The 15,513-nt window shown below is 30.1% G+C and overlaps 1 protein-coding gene across 19 annotated transcripts in view; it reads left to right on the top strand.

Annotated features, from left to right (window-relative positions):
- The window catches only part of LOC139519193 (sodium channel protein 1 brain-like), a 115,307-nt gene that overhangs the window by 70,534 nt on the left and 29,260 nt on the right, over nt 1–15,513 (top strand). For 9 of the 19 annotated variants that reach the window (XM_071311066.1, XM_071311078.1, XM_071311073.1 and 6 more), the window contains 8 exons: nt 261–275; nt 3,765–3,779; nt 4,650–4,734; nt 9,510–9,757; nt 10,348–10,518; nt 11,231–11,421; nt 12,056–12,206; nt 14,507–14,723. In XM_071311066.1, coding sequence (XP_071167167.1) covers nt 261–275; nt 3,765–3,779; nt 4,650–4,734; nt 9,510–9,757; nt 10,348–10,518; nt 11,231–11,421; nt 12,056–12,206; nt 14,507–14,723 — 1,093 coding nt within the window. The remainder of the gene's footprint in view (nt 1–260; nt 276–3,764; nt 3,780–4,649; nt 4,735–9,509; nt 9,758–10,347; nt 10,519–11,230; nt 11,422–12,055; nt 12,207–14,506; nt 14,724–15,513) is intronic. The other 10 variants (XM_071311082.1, XM_071311081.1, XM_071311084.1 and 7 more) reach the window with 5 other exon arrangements.

Here is a 15,513-nt window from a genome sequence, read left to right as displayed (position 1 = left end):
ACAGAATAACCAAAAGATGTTTAGGGTACGAAAATTTATGATATAATAATATATTGTCCCATGTTTATAAACATTGTGAATAATTAAATTAAACAGAAACAACAAAGACCTGCTATTAATACAAAGTTCTGAAAATACTGAAATACATAATGATGTACAAGTACTGGCTATGTCTACTGTCAAAATATAAGAAATAAGTGCTGTTTTATTGTATGTGATATCATAAAATACATTAAACATTTTTACTCTACACTACACAGGGTGGAATGACACATGTAAGTTACTGAAATTGTGTGTAAATGTTACATTTCTTGCTGTAATATTGTCATGTATATTACATCTGTAGCTTTGCACTCAGTAAATGTACATACTATAGCACATCCCTTATCTATGTTTTAACGTATGTTACATCTGTAGCTGTGCACCCTGTAAATGTACATAGTATAGCACATCCCTTATCTATGTTTTAACGTTAACGTATGTTACATCTGTAGCTGAGCACCCTGTAAATGTACATTTTATAGCACATCCCATGTCTATGTCTTAACTCAAGGCTATAACGTCTTGTATGTTACATCTGTAGCTGAGCATCCTGTAAATGTACATTTTATAGCACATCCCATGTCTATGTCTTAACATCAAGGCTGTAACGTCTTGTATGTTACATCTGAAGCCTAGCACCCTGTAAATGTACATTTTATAGCACATCCCATGTCTATGTCTTAACTCATGGCTGTAATGTCTTGTATGTTACATCTGAAGCTGAGCACCCTGTAAATGTACATTTTATAGCACATCCCATGTCTATGTGTTAACATCAAGGCTGTAACGTCTTGTATGTTACATTTGTAGCTGAGCACCCTGTTAATGTAAATTTTATAGCACATTCCTCATCTATGTTTTAACATCAATGCTGTCTTATTTACTAAAACAAGGTTGTATGAATATTCCTATTCTCAAAGACTATTATTGCTATAAAGCTGTAACTATTGTAATGATTAAGTTATCGAGAAATACATTTGGGCTGCTGTTTCTTGAGTAGTTCCACAACATGATATATATTATCTGCATTGGTTAGGAAAACGGAATGGAGACTATTTGAAACCATCCACTCATGCAGTCAGGCAATGAGGATTAGTAGACTTTGAAACTGTTGTAATATATTAGTTAAAGTGTTTGCATTTAAATTTCAACATTTGCATTATTCTATTGAAGTAATACACAGGAAAGGCATGATGATCTTAACATTTTATTTATAAACAAGGCTTATTGGTACATTGGGTATTAATGAGTAATCCCTGAATGTTGACCTTGAGAGGTCTGTTTGATCAATTTCATTGCTGGGTTGCATGTCTTCCTTGCACTACTTTTCCTTTTTTTTTTTTTAAGACTTGGCTTGGATTTAGTCTTTATTGTCCAAAGCTTTAGTTTCAGGTGCTTCTGTTCATATAAATTTTGTAAACTGTCTTATATTTTTTATGATCTCTTGTTTCTGCAATATCAAATTTGGGATTTAATTATTATCTCCCTTTTTAACATAATTGGTTTGTTAAATTCTACCCTTTAATGAGGGTAACATTTGAATGGTCTGCAGATGTAGTAATTATTGTGAATGGTTTTCTGACTTAATTTATAATCCTTATTTGGAGATAACTACTATTTAGTTATGTCAACATTGTATGAATGTGTTTTCACCTCCCTCATGCCCTTATGAAAGTTCGTTATAATCACTTGTGTATTGAATGTGAATTACAAGTACCAAGTGATCTTACAGGCTGTCATAGATAAATATTGACCATAAAAGTAAATTTAAACTGTTACTTGTTAGAAGGTACTAATACATGCTTGATGTTTGACTATTTACTTATTTACTTTATAGCACATCCCATGTCTATGTCTTAACTCAAGGCTATAACGTCTTGTATGTTACATCTGTAGCTGAGCATCCTGTAAATGTACATTTTATAGCACATCCCATGTCTATGTCTTAACATCAAGGCTGTAACGTCTTGTATTTACTTATAAACAGACAGGCACAATGTTTTTAATTGTCTATATGTCTACTCTGAAAACGTAGAAATATAAAGATGCATGGTAATATATATATAAATACAACTTGTTTCAGATCAAATATACTGTAAGAATTAGGATTACATTTTAAGCTGTGGTATCTTTCATGGTTGAAATATTTTATAATAATCCATTTTCCTCTTTTTATGGTGTTTTGTATCTTAGTATGGGCATCGGAAAAATCAATAATGTACTAACAATTTGTCTTAGACTTATGAATAGCTTCAGACAATGAAAGTGCTGACAGAATTTAGAACTGCCTATCACACTTTCTTTGTTTCTAGGAATATTACTAGTATATATAGATTTGGCTTAGTCTTGGTCAATAACTTAAATTCTTATATTTACAAATGTTTCTTTGATCTTACACATTCCCATGAAAACAATCGATTAAATACAGAATCCAATTACCTACTACTTTCAAAATTAAACTAGAGTGGTGCGCTCATATTCGCCCTGGACACAATTTCGCCGTTTTATAATTTTGAGGTGTAAAAACTTCAGAGGACGGTTGAAATTGAAGAAATATGCCTGTTAATTATATTTTTATAACAAATATGATAATTTTTGAAAATGAGACCAAATTTCAGCACTAACCGCAAAGGACCGAAAAACAGACAACAATTTTCAGCCAATTTCCTGAATGAAAAAACCATTTCAAAGAAGTATTTCTTTAGTAATTCTTTGACTGATTGCCCTAGATTTCAGTTTTTTTTACACCTTTCAAATGTCTGCTATTCATCTATAATGAAATATATTTGATACATATTGTTTAAAGCTGCAGTTATTTGGTTTTAAATAGATGTGTAACAACGGCAAATATGTGTCTCGATCCCGTTGACAAAACATCAGGAAATTTCAAACACCCTTTAATCCAACATTTCAAATGATTTTTCTCAAAACAAACATGTTTTAAAGCTAAAAATATTTTGCGTTTGAAGTTATCTCTATATATCAGTATACTTCAAAAACATAAGGACCTGAACATAAACTGAAGATAACATGGAAAGATATGGCGAAAATGAGCACCCTACTCTACCAGAATAAAATTGAAAAAAAGTTTACCAAACCATAGAAAATTATTTTTGTGTAATAGTTCATTGAATTTCTTTCCTAAACTTTACTAGAACTTAATCAGTAAATATTTGAAGTTTCTGCATTACATATAATTTGGTTTAGAAAAAGGAGAAATGGTGCAGGTCAGCCAAGCTTTTTTGGAAAGCATATATGTATATACTAGTTTACAGCATCCAAAAACTGTCATCAACTCGTTCAATATTAATCTTTTTCAGGCACGCTCATCTCAAAGTATAGTAAGCTTGATGTGATATTTGTTTGAACATAAAAGGTCTTTGAAAATAAAGTTGTTTATGTATTGTTTCACTAAATTTATCATGTGGGGACAATAGTTGCACTTCAGGTACCTATTGGTGTTCTAACTTCTTAGCCATAGTTTATCTCCGTTTGTCTGTAATTTTTTCCTAGGTTTTGCATAACCGCTAAAAGAGAAGGTAAAAGGAACTCTGATATTTTGTCCTTGCATAATTCATTTGTACCACAATATGTAGAAATTTAATTACACTGTGAATAATGATACATGCTCCTACTGAAACAGAATCAGATACTTACAATGTATTGGAGATTAAATATTGCGTTAGTTTTTTGTTCTACATAAATTTTATACCTATTTATAGCGACGAATCACAGTTGTGAGTATTTTTATGGTTTACTTGTTGATCACCAGAATTAACATTTTATCTGTTTCGTTGAGGATCGAATCAAGTGATTTGTATTAATCCCCATTGCACTGTTGTTCACCAGAAAAGAATGTGCACATTGTTCTAATAACAAAAGAAACCTGTAAGTTTGAATCCTAAGAATTTAAATCCAGAATTAACCTAAAAATGCACAACTGATGACAGCTACTAAGGCTGTGTTTTATAAAAACAAAATTTGTTTTTATACCTCTTTTTTATCGATAAATTTTAAAGGAGTAATATTATGGAACAGGGTATGATGAGTCATAATAATACTTGGTTCTTAAATCTTCAAAATTTATAAAGGATGCTTTACTCTGGAAAGTTCATTTGTAAATGTGATGTCACTTTGATATCATACACATGTTAATGTTGATTTTCTCTTCCTAACATTGCCATTTTGCACACACTTTGGATCAAAATTAATTATGAGACAAGGCCTTACCCAAAAAGATATTTTACCCCCATAAACATTTAAGGATAAAAAAAAATACATATCTTTATAAGTCTAGAAACATATTCAAAAAGTAATGAAAGATCTTAGAAATATCACTCAGCTAGCTCTTATGGCTTTTTTTTTTTTTTTTTTTTTTTTTTTTTTTTTTTTTTTTTACAGTTTTGCATTACATTGGGAGGAGTTTTAAGCAATAAGACAAAATTAAAAAATACATCTCAGCTACCTAAGAGTTTCAATTTCTTGTTTATCTGTAACATGGAATGTTATGATGATAAAATCATGAAAAATGTGTTATGATAATGAAATTGTAAAAAACGTGTTATGATTCCTTTAACTTTTACAGTATATGATGGTTTTTTTTGCAGGTATCTTCCTCAGATGTTCAATTTGCGAAAAGTACAGGAAGATTCAGTAGTTTGTCAAGAGAGGAAACTGTTGTCATTATCAAACGTAAGTAATAATAGAATTGAGAATGGAAATGGGGAATATGACAAAGAGACAACAGCCCCACCAAAGAGCAGACAACAGCTGAAGGCCAGCAATGAATCTCTAACGCAGGGAGAAAATTCTGATTCAGAGATGGTCCTCAGCAAAATATACATTACAAAGCTCACTTTTTCCACAAAAATGTATTACTTTCATAGACAAAACTCATTCAAAATCATTTTATAATTTAGACTGATTAAACTATTTAAGAATATAATTATTTACAAGCCAAATTGAATTACAATAGTACTTTTGGAATGGGACTGTGAGCTTTTAAATGTACCTTTGGCTATTATCAATTTTCATACGAACTCTTTTGTTGTATCATATGGATTAAGAATTGTTTTGCATAAAATGAATACTAGTAAATGTATATCATGATCTGGTTAACCGGTAGTTTGATTTTATGAGACATAAACCTTTTGCCTATGACATGCAATAAAACTATTTAAATGAAACACCAATATAATGTCTTTAACAAATAGCTTCCCAGCTTTGCTTCAGATTTTCTATATATAGCCGGTTTTTGATACTCAATCCTATGATCTTAAGGCCCTACCAGTCAAAACATTTATTCTTCCAAGGATATTTTTAAATAAATATTGATTGTAATAATGCATTTTAAATTTTAAATTCTAATTGTCACAAATAACTTAATTATCTAGGATTTCAACAAGTTTGATAAATAATGTTTGTCTAATATATCTAATGAAACTCAATTCAATAGACATTTCTTGTTTAAAATACTGCACTGACGTAAATGTGACGTCAGTCCTTGATTAAAAGATATCCTCGTTTCTATTTCAGAACCTGTAATTAATTCATTATTGCTGATAAATATCAACAGTTATAAACTGATTGTATTTTGGATTTATAACAATAAAAATTTATTTTATTTGAATAACTTTTTTAGGATTATTATTTTATAAGTATTAATGTAGTATTTGTAACCTATTAGACCATTGGTTTTCCTGTTTGAATGGTTTTACACTAGTAATTTTGGGGCCCTTTATAGCTTGTTGTTCGGTGTGAGCCAAGGCTCTGTGTTGAAGGCTGTACATTGACCTATAATGGTTTACTTTTATAAATTGTTATTTGGATGGAGAGTTGTCTCATTTGGCACTCACAACACATCTTCCTATATCTACAAAAGGTTGTTTAGATCAGAAAAACATGCCCTTTTTTAATTATACACAAAAAGATATATTTTTAGGTTTGATCAAATCTCTGGATTTAAAAAAAAATATATAAATGTATTTCATGAAGGCATAAGTGTAAACAATAAAAAGGCAATAAAAGAGAGGCCTACTTGAATAGACCAATCTCAAGCTGGGTTTTTTTTAAGAATAAGTACACTTGTTGACCCCTGGTCAATTGGTATATATTAAGTCATTGAACATTTTTTTCTTTTTGTGACCTTGACATAACATTTTTACATAGGAAATGTGCAAGAAAATGCATAAATTTGAAAGTTGTCTATTGTATCATTATTTTTAGTCATTTAGTGCAAAATCTTAAAATGTACATGTAGTTGATAATTGGAATATGGAACATATGTCCATAGTATAGTTGATACCAAAACAGACATAAATTCCCCATTTCCATTCTCAATTTTATCTCAAATTTAAGTTCAGATGAAGCTTGCAACTAAATGTAAGATTTACCCAGCATCCTAGTATGATTACAAAAAATATACTTAAATAGGTCTACAATTGCTTACATTCCCTTCATTTGAATTCTGGTGGATAGTTATCTCATTGGCAATGATATACTACATCTCCTTATCTTTATATCGGTACCTATTTGGTAATAGATTATTCCAATAATACCTTCCAATGAACTAATTATTTCCTCTGTGCTACATTAGACACATAGTAATTATAAAAATCAAGTTAACCCAGGTACAAAGATCATCAATGCTTCTAATCAGTGCTTCACACATGAATAATTAATTCTCCCGTTTCTAATCTAGTAATTAGCGGAAAAACCTCAAGTTTGCAGAAATTGGTTTTATTTACAAATTGTTATTGGTAATTCACTATGTGTAGAACATAAATATTCTTGGAAATTTTAATTAGGGAGAAAGGGGAGGGTGAACAATTCTATTGTTGTTAATAAGATATCTAAGGATGATAGCCTTATGCTTGAGTAAATTCAATGGTTACAAAAGTTTCAATTGTTCCTGGATGAAATGATGGTGAAAAAGATCAAGTATAACAGATACCTAGTGTCTTAAATCCCTAAAAGTGAACATTAAATTTCATGAAAGTTTTGAAAATATTTTTATATTCATCGAAATTAAGTTAATCCATGATCACAAAAATAGAAATTTACCCTATCCTTAAGATAATTAAAAGAAATCCAATGGAAATAGGTGTTTATGTCATGGTACAATGGATATGTTTATCATTATAAAGTTCATTTTTATCAGAATACTGATATTAGTTAAAGAAGGGGAAACAATTCTGTGAAAAATGAAAAGAAAGGGGACAAAAACGAAAAGTTGAGTCTTTGATTTTCTGTTTCATTGATATTTACCTCTGAATAAGCAATACAAACCGTATCAGAAGACAAAGATTAATTTTGAGACTTAGTAGAGAACTGCACGAAATCTACCAGAAGTTAATGCATTTTTCTGATTCAATTTATAATGATAATTACTTAAATACTTAATATCGCCTTCTAAAATTGTAAAAATGAATACAGTACATGCGTCACTAATAATAAAATTTTCTGAAATATGAAAAGAATCGCAAGTCAATGAAATTAGTCCATACCACATTAAGTTGTTAGTATGTACTGGATTATCCTTACATAAATTGATTTATAATATTATTATTGTTATAAATTCCTTGGAATAAATCAGTCCAATATTTCTATTGAATATGTACTGTTATAAACTAAGTATGCATAATGACATATAACAAAATAAAAAGAGTTAGGTCTGAAATTGACGTTTCTATAAAAGGTTATTTCTCAACATGAAAAATGTACATTTCATATAAGTAAATATTTTCACCTGGATGAGGAGTTTATGAATAGAGTGTCTAAGCTGATGCACACCTTCTAGCTGGGACACAATAAACCTGGCTTGTAAAATCTTTGTAGCGCTGACAATGACCGTCTATAGAAATCTCTAATTTATTGATTCATCTTAACGCTTAAATTCATTTTACTTAAAGTGTAATATGAGAGTTAAATCTATATGTATTGAAACCTTGTCATTTCTTCAAGGTTAGCTGAAAATTTTATTGAGTGGACGCCAAACTGTTGCATTATTAAAGTTTTATAATAGTACATCTAAAATGGAAACAAAACCACTGCATTTACTTTTATTATTTAATGCAGGTGAAGTTTTAGAACTAGAACTTTAAGCTGGGCTCAAAATTTAAGTGTATTATTTCATTAAAATACTCTGATAGAGTTTAACCAGGCAGAAAATTAGATTTTAAATAATAATACTTGTAGTTCAAAGAATTGACATTTAAATAAAAGTGCAAACAGTGTATGAAGAATCAATTTTATCTTTTAATTTACCATAAAGAAAGTGGCTTTTCTAATTTATTTAACTAACTTATTTGCATTCTTACTTGAAGGTCCTGTCTTGTCTCATATATTATTTTGATACAATTAGGGTGTTTTGCGTTTTACAAATGTTTATCATTGCACTTCTTCTGAAACAAACAATTATTTAAAGACACCACTAGAGCCTTCTTTTGTGAAAACATTGGCCAGAATCTTTAAATCTTTTGGCATTGGTTTGTGAAAACTGACCAGTCATTGTCTACATAAACTTGCAAATTAAAGACCAAGATGACTGTCCCTTTGACAGGACATGCAAACATAGAACCATGTGGGAAGTACATGTATTATTAATTATCCATCAACTTATATGTATGCCAATCATATATCTAGCTTCCATGTATAATGTAGATATATATGTATGTATAAAATGGATAATGACATTGAATGCCTGAAAGCTAAGCATTTATACCTCCTATGGGAAAAGTGACATGCATTGTAAAACTTGAATATACCAATGTAATTAAGGACATTTGGCTGTAAAAATTTGTTTTATTATTTTGTTTTCCATTAACTAACAATAAGTAACAATCGAACACAAAGTTAGTGTTGAAGTCTAATAATAAGTATACAGCATAATTACCAGAATTACTTTGCAGGAAATCAACTTTATATTAGGTAGATGTCATTTTAGATTTTAGATCTATTGATTTGAAAGTAGATTTTGATATAAAATGTTTTGTTATTCTGATGAAATCAATGCTAATTGTTTGAAATGAACATCCTTTATTTTATGTTACACTAAAAAATTGTAAGATTTTCTTCGTTAAAAATTTCCAAAAGGTCATTGTTCTCTCTGTTCACGGTCAAGGTTTCCTCCGCCAATAAAAACTAGCCACCATGAAATAGCAAACAGTGGCCTGAAAGTGGCACTGGCATTCAACATCAATCAATAGAAATTGTATTCCCTGTGCATTTTGTGTACACTGCCTGTCTTGTGAGTCAGCAATTTCAAAATTTTGGCTCAGTGTGCAGAATAAGGTTTCGAAATGCCTTAATGGACAGAGTTAATGTACCAAAATAAAGTGATTATGTACCAAAGTGTATACTGGTATATAGTTTCTCCATTTCAAAAATTGGACTAGCCAAGCAGTATATGCACAATGATAACAGATTCTTTTTTTGTAATTTTTATTATACTAATTATCATTTTACAGCTGATGAGGAAGGCAATGTTGCTGTTAGAGAAAAAGGTGAACTGGTGGACAGAAATTGTGCATGTTGTTCCAAAACAAAAATGTTTGTGTGTTGGCTCAAGTTCCAGAATATTCTTAATATCTTCGTCAGCGACCCACTTTTTGACCTGTTTGTCACAATATGTATTGTTTTGAATACACTGTTTATGATGCTTGAACATCATGGCCAACCACAATCACTTACAACAACTTTAGAGGTGTCTAACTATGTAAGTGTATTCATTTTTATATCTTAGAAAAATTCTCAAAATCAAATAAAAATAGACATTTAAAGCAATTGATTTCAGAGAGTTAACACTGATAAATTCAACACTTAAATAAAAAAACATTTAGGCAAATAAGATTGAGAAGAGAAATGGGGAATATGTCAAAGAGACAACAACCCGACCGAAGAGCAAAACACAGCCATAGTACATCAATAAGTGTACCATATCAAGGAGTTGACATTTTATGAATGTAAAAAAATAAGGATGAACCCTACTGGAGTTCCCTAATACTTCTCCATTGACATGTTTCAATGAACGAGAAATTAAATAAACTGCAATGGCATAACAAAACACCAAAGAAATATCTTTATCATGAATTATTATACACAAAAAAAAAAATGAAAACAATGTGCATTTAAAGTAACAGTACTTAGTTATAAATAATTTATAGTAGCTGTGGAAGCTCAGAAATGTTGAGAGACAACATAAATATATAATGCAAAAAAAATTAAGCAAAAATAAGTAGTAATAAATGAAATATCAATAATCATTATCTCTCAGAAATATAAATTTGTATATGTTTTTTATTTCAGATTTTTACCTCAGTTTTCATACTGGAAGCTGTCCTGAAGATAATGTCATGGAGCAAGTTTTACTTTAAGTCTGGATGGAATCTTTTTGACTTTGTTATTGTTTTAGCCAGTATTATAGATATTAGCCTGTCAGATATTCCAAGTTTTTCTGTCTTTAGATCATTCAGATTGGTAGGTACTGAAGCAGGTTAAACATCAATGTTTTGACGGCTATATTTTTTTTATTAAAACAAGTATATGTAGTATGTATGCCAATGAGACAACTATCCACCTGAGTAAAATAAGGTGGATTTAAGCCAGTGTAGGAAACCTTACAGCCTTCAGCAATGAGAAAAAATAAGACATACCATTCAGTCGGGGTTTGTTCTTTACACTGCATGGTCAAAACATCTCCAGCTTATCTAGAATGTTTAGATAGGTTAATATTTTCAATTTACAAATCATGCTGACTTCATACATACAAACACTATTTTCCATACTTATATAATTCTTTTCTGTGTTTTTGTGACAATCCAAATACTTGACACTTATGCATCAAACTACTGTCAATAAGCTGTAAATAGATATATTTGATCTGGTCATTAATCTAGAACAGCCATTTATGACCCTGAAAACTCAACAAAGTTTCCAGGTTTTTCTATGCTTTTTGCAAGATCTCTTTTCTTCATAAATCTTTATAATTGGAGTTAAAATTAAATATGATGTTAAAATTCTAAAATTCTGAAGAAAAAAAACAAGTTATCATATTTTTATACCTGTTTCATTTGAGAGTTGTAAAGCTTCTAAAATCATTGCAGATCACCAGAGAAATATATATTTTAATCTTTCCTTCTGAAGATAGACCAGTAATTAAATGTCATGTTTATACATTTGTCTATTTCAGTTGAGAGTTCTGAAGCTGGCCCAGTCCTGGAAGACTATGAGACTACTGCTACAGATTATTTTGAATACGTTAGGATCTCTTGGACCTTTAACCCTTATTCTGATTATTGTTATCTACATCTTTGCTGTTATCGGACTACAATTATTCAGTAAAAGTTACACAACAGATGTATTTGGAGATGACATTCCAAGGTGGGTTTTTGTTCTTGCTTCTTTTGGTTCATGATCAAGGAAACATTTTTAATTTTGAAATGTAAGAATGGATAGAAAAGTTAATGCATATGAGACGATTTATAATGTTGGAAAAAGTATAAAACAGGTTGTTTACAATTCCATTACATTGTATTGATCTCACAGTTTCAGTATAATGCTCACTCAGATATAATAATAATAATAATAATAATAATAAATTCTTTATTTAAAGAGGGTAAACACAGTTAGTTACAATTACTAATCTTCCCTGAGGCCCTCATATACATGTATGCAATACAAGTAAAAACAAAATGATAATAATAAGAGAAAAAAGCTAGATATGTCTAGGTAAAGTATAGCAATTAAATACTACAGTTGATTTAGATCCTGTCTTGTGGTTTGGGTGCTTGTTTAAAAGTTTAAGTCACAAGGGGACCTCAAGAAGTCTGTGTTATAAATTTGTCTTTTTAATTGCTGGCTCAGTTTACATTTTTTTTATTCATCTGTTAAAAGTTTTGTTTTCTGTGAAAGGGCACAGATTCATAGTTGTAAAACAACAAATAGTTTAAAGATTTTAACAAAATAAAATTATAATCATTTGATACAAAATGAAGAATTTGTTAATTGATTTCAGGTGGAACTTCAAAGACTTTTTCCATTCTATGATGATGGTGTTTCGAGTTCTGTGTGGGGAGTGGATAGAACCATTGTGGGACTGTATGAGAGCTGAAGGAGAACTCTGTATGGTGGTCTTTCTACCCACACTAGTATTGGGGAACTTTATTGTAAGTACCTACAGGACCTGTTAAAAAACACTATGAAATACTTGCATTAATCAAAAACCCACAAATAAAATTATCTGTATGTGGTCCTTGCATTTAAGATGGTCCAAGTTGTTAATAAACTTGTTACTACTATAGTCATTGGATTATTTGCTACTGCAAATATCAGGTCTGTTGCAAGGAATTTCCAGGGGGGGTTGATACAATCATACTCAACCTCAACAGCTGTAATTCAAACAGAACAACCTACTTTAACAGTGCTTATTCATTGTTTTTTTGTTGTTGTTGTTGTTGTTATTTTTTTTTTTTTGGGGGGGGGGTCCTACAAACCTCTTACCCCCCCTGGCTTTGGGTGTTATGATAGGAAACAATACTGTTACCCTGTAATGTATACCATATATTACTGGTGTTACAAAGAGGAAGTATTTGTGGGAATATAAACATTCATTTGTTTTGTCACTTCAGGTTATGACTGTTGAGATTACTTAGAGACTTTAGATAAATATTTACAATTAACCCATTTCTCAAAGCATATTAGAAAAAGTTTGAACCACTTTTACATACAATTAAACTGAAGTTTTACCGAGACTTCAATATTGAGGGTACCTATGAACTTTATTGTCGGGTACACAAAGAATCTGATTCCTGTTGGAGCTAGTCCAAAACATTAAATGTTTCTTGATAATTAATTATATACATGTTCCATTTAAATCTTTTCAAATCTCATGTTGTTGAGAACATGATTTTTTCTTTATGACAACGGTATAAATAATCTTTAACGACTTACAAAGAAAATTATTGAAATGAGTTCTGCAGATACTCGATTAGATTACCTTGCAATTAAAATTAGATATTGATGAATAGGTACAATTCATCCTCTATAACACTCTTAGGGTTCTCAAGTTTCAAAGGTTAATAGATATATATAAATAAAAATAAAATTTATAAAAATGCTGATATTTGATACTATGAATTACATAATAAAAATTCACAACATTTAACAGTAACGTCCATTATCTTGTGGATTTCACTCTCGATCATCAAGGATATTTATCATATGGTTGTTTGAAGGCATATATGATATCTTGTCTAATTAATACTTCTTGGTTTCACAAGCTTCAAGTGGAAATTATTGTCTAACTTGAAAGACCCCACAAACTTCAAAAATTGTAATAAAATGGATCAATCTATATGAAATAAGAAAAGATTAGATGGAAATGATCACTTACTGTGTATCTATTTATTGTCTAGGGATTTTATTGTATTTCACACGTCTATGTGCACATTTTGTAAAGAATTGTATGCTAACTTTGGCAAAACCATGAAATCAGAGATCCCAGAACATACATTATTTTCTCAATCCACAAAAGTGAAATCCACAGAAATAAATGGACCCACAGTATAATCCAAGATCTCTAAACTTAATTTTTTATAAAGATTAAACTAAGAAAGTGGCTGTATTGAAGTTTATTTAATATTCATACCCATAGTTTAGAATGAGGAATTGCTGGACTAATTATGTATTTGTGTCCCTTTTGTACAATTTTGCTCTCATTTTTCTCAGGAACTGCAAATCAGAATTTCCTGAAATTTGATATTAAACTTCATGTGAGGTTGCTTATATACTATGGATAAATTTTCAGATCCATTATTCATCAACTTCCTGTTAACAGAATTCTTGTATATTCTGACACGCGATAGATATGTATGAAATTTTTGTTTCTTCTTACTCATAAACTACAAATTAAGGTTTTCTGAAATTAGGTATCAAACTTAAAGAGATCATTCTTCACTGTCTGATGCATTTTCAAATCTATCACTTCCTGCTTACTGTATACTTCTTGCAGGGGTATCGGTAATAAGCAGATATCAGCAATTACTTTAATTATAGTTCAACTTGTTAACTCAAAATGAAGCACAAACATTAAAAGCTTAACAGTAACACTAATGTTGACATTCATAAACAGTATTTTTGCTGATAACATATATTCCCAAAGATAACATAAAGATTGGCATGATGAAAACAAAAAAAATAGTGATTGATAATTACTGCAACATAGCATACCATTAACCTAAATTAATATTTACTACTAGAAAAAAGGAAAGGTACTTTTATAAATATTTATATCTATGAAATATCAGATGACAGGTTTCTGAATTTTCCAAAATATTTGGATCAAAATTGTTCTATGTCTAATTCTACAGTGGTTTTAACTTGTTTGAAGTTAGTTTTTTCCCTATTTCTTTTGACAATTTGTTTTATTTACAATTGTAATGATAAAATCTTACCATTGTTATTTCAGGTACTGAATCTCTTTCTTGCCTTGTTAATTAATGCTTTTGCTAGTGATAATTTAAAGGCCAATAGTGATAAAGAAGAAGACAACAAAATGTTGGCGGCTGTCAGAAGAATCAAAGAGCTTTGTTGTTGCTGTTTAAGTAAGAAAGTAGCACCTAATGAGGCTGCGATTGAGGAAGGTATGGAACTCTCTTCTGATATTGAGAGTATTAATAGCAATGGTAAGCACACTGCAGTACTAGCTCTCTACTAACCTAGACATTTATTAACTGGTAGTCAGTCATGATTGTTTCTCTACCGACTATGCAAGGGCTGTATAGCCAGTCAAGGTCATGCAAGGGCTGTATAGCCAGTCAAGGTCATGCAAGGGCTGTGTAGCCAGTCAAGGTCGTTAAAAACTTCCGTCATCATTGTTTCTCTCATTGAATAAAAACAGACTGGTTATTTTGAAAAATTATAAAGCAACTTTATTAAAAATTTATAAAATAACTTCATCAAAAACTACCTTGACTAAAACTTTAAACCTGAAGCTGGAAAGGGATTTTCTAAAATTCAGTGGCAAATATTTCTTACCTGTTCAAGACTAGAAAGTTAACCTTATAGAGAGACAAACATAGCATTTGAATTAGACATGGTAGATAAACTTAGATAGGTAACAATAAATAGGTCACACAATTTTCCCTATTTTATATGTTACTATTTTTTATATTTTTAAATTTGTTTGGATTAATGTGGAATTACATTTCTCATGATAAACTTTTAAACATTTCCATTTAATATTATTTGATTTTAATACCCCTGGAAGAAATTTAATCTGTATATTTTCTTAATTAATAAATCGTTAATTCCCATGGAATAACTAGATTTTTTACTAATGGAAAATAATTAGATAATAACTTTTATATTATCTATAGGGAAGCTTTTGACATCTGCATATTTCGCATTAAGCATAAAAGTTTTACTTTACCCATTAGAAGTGTGAAAATTTTGTAGGTTTGAGATGAAGTTAGT

This window comes from Mytilus edulis, chromosome 4, assembly GCF_963676685.1.
Source record: "Mytilus edulis chromosome 4, xbMytEdul2.2, whole genome shotgun sequence".
NCBI classification, from domain to species: domain Eukaryota; kingdom Metazoa; phylum Mollusca; class Bivalvia; order Mytilida; family Mytilidae; genus Mytilus; species Mytilus edulis.
This window is presented reverse-complemented; position numbering and strand designations above follow the sequence as displayed.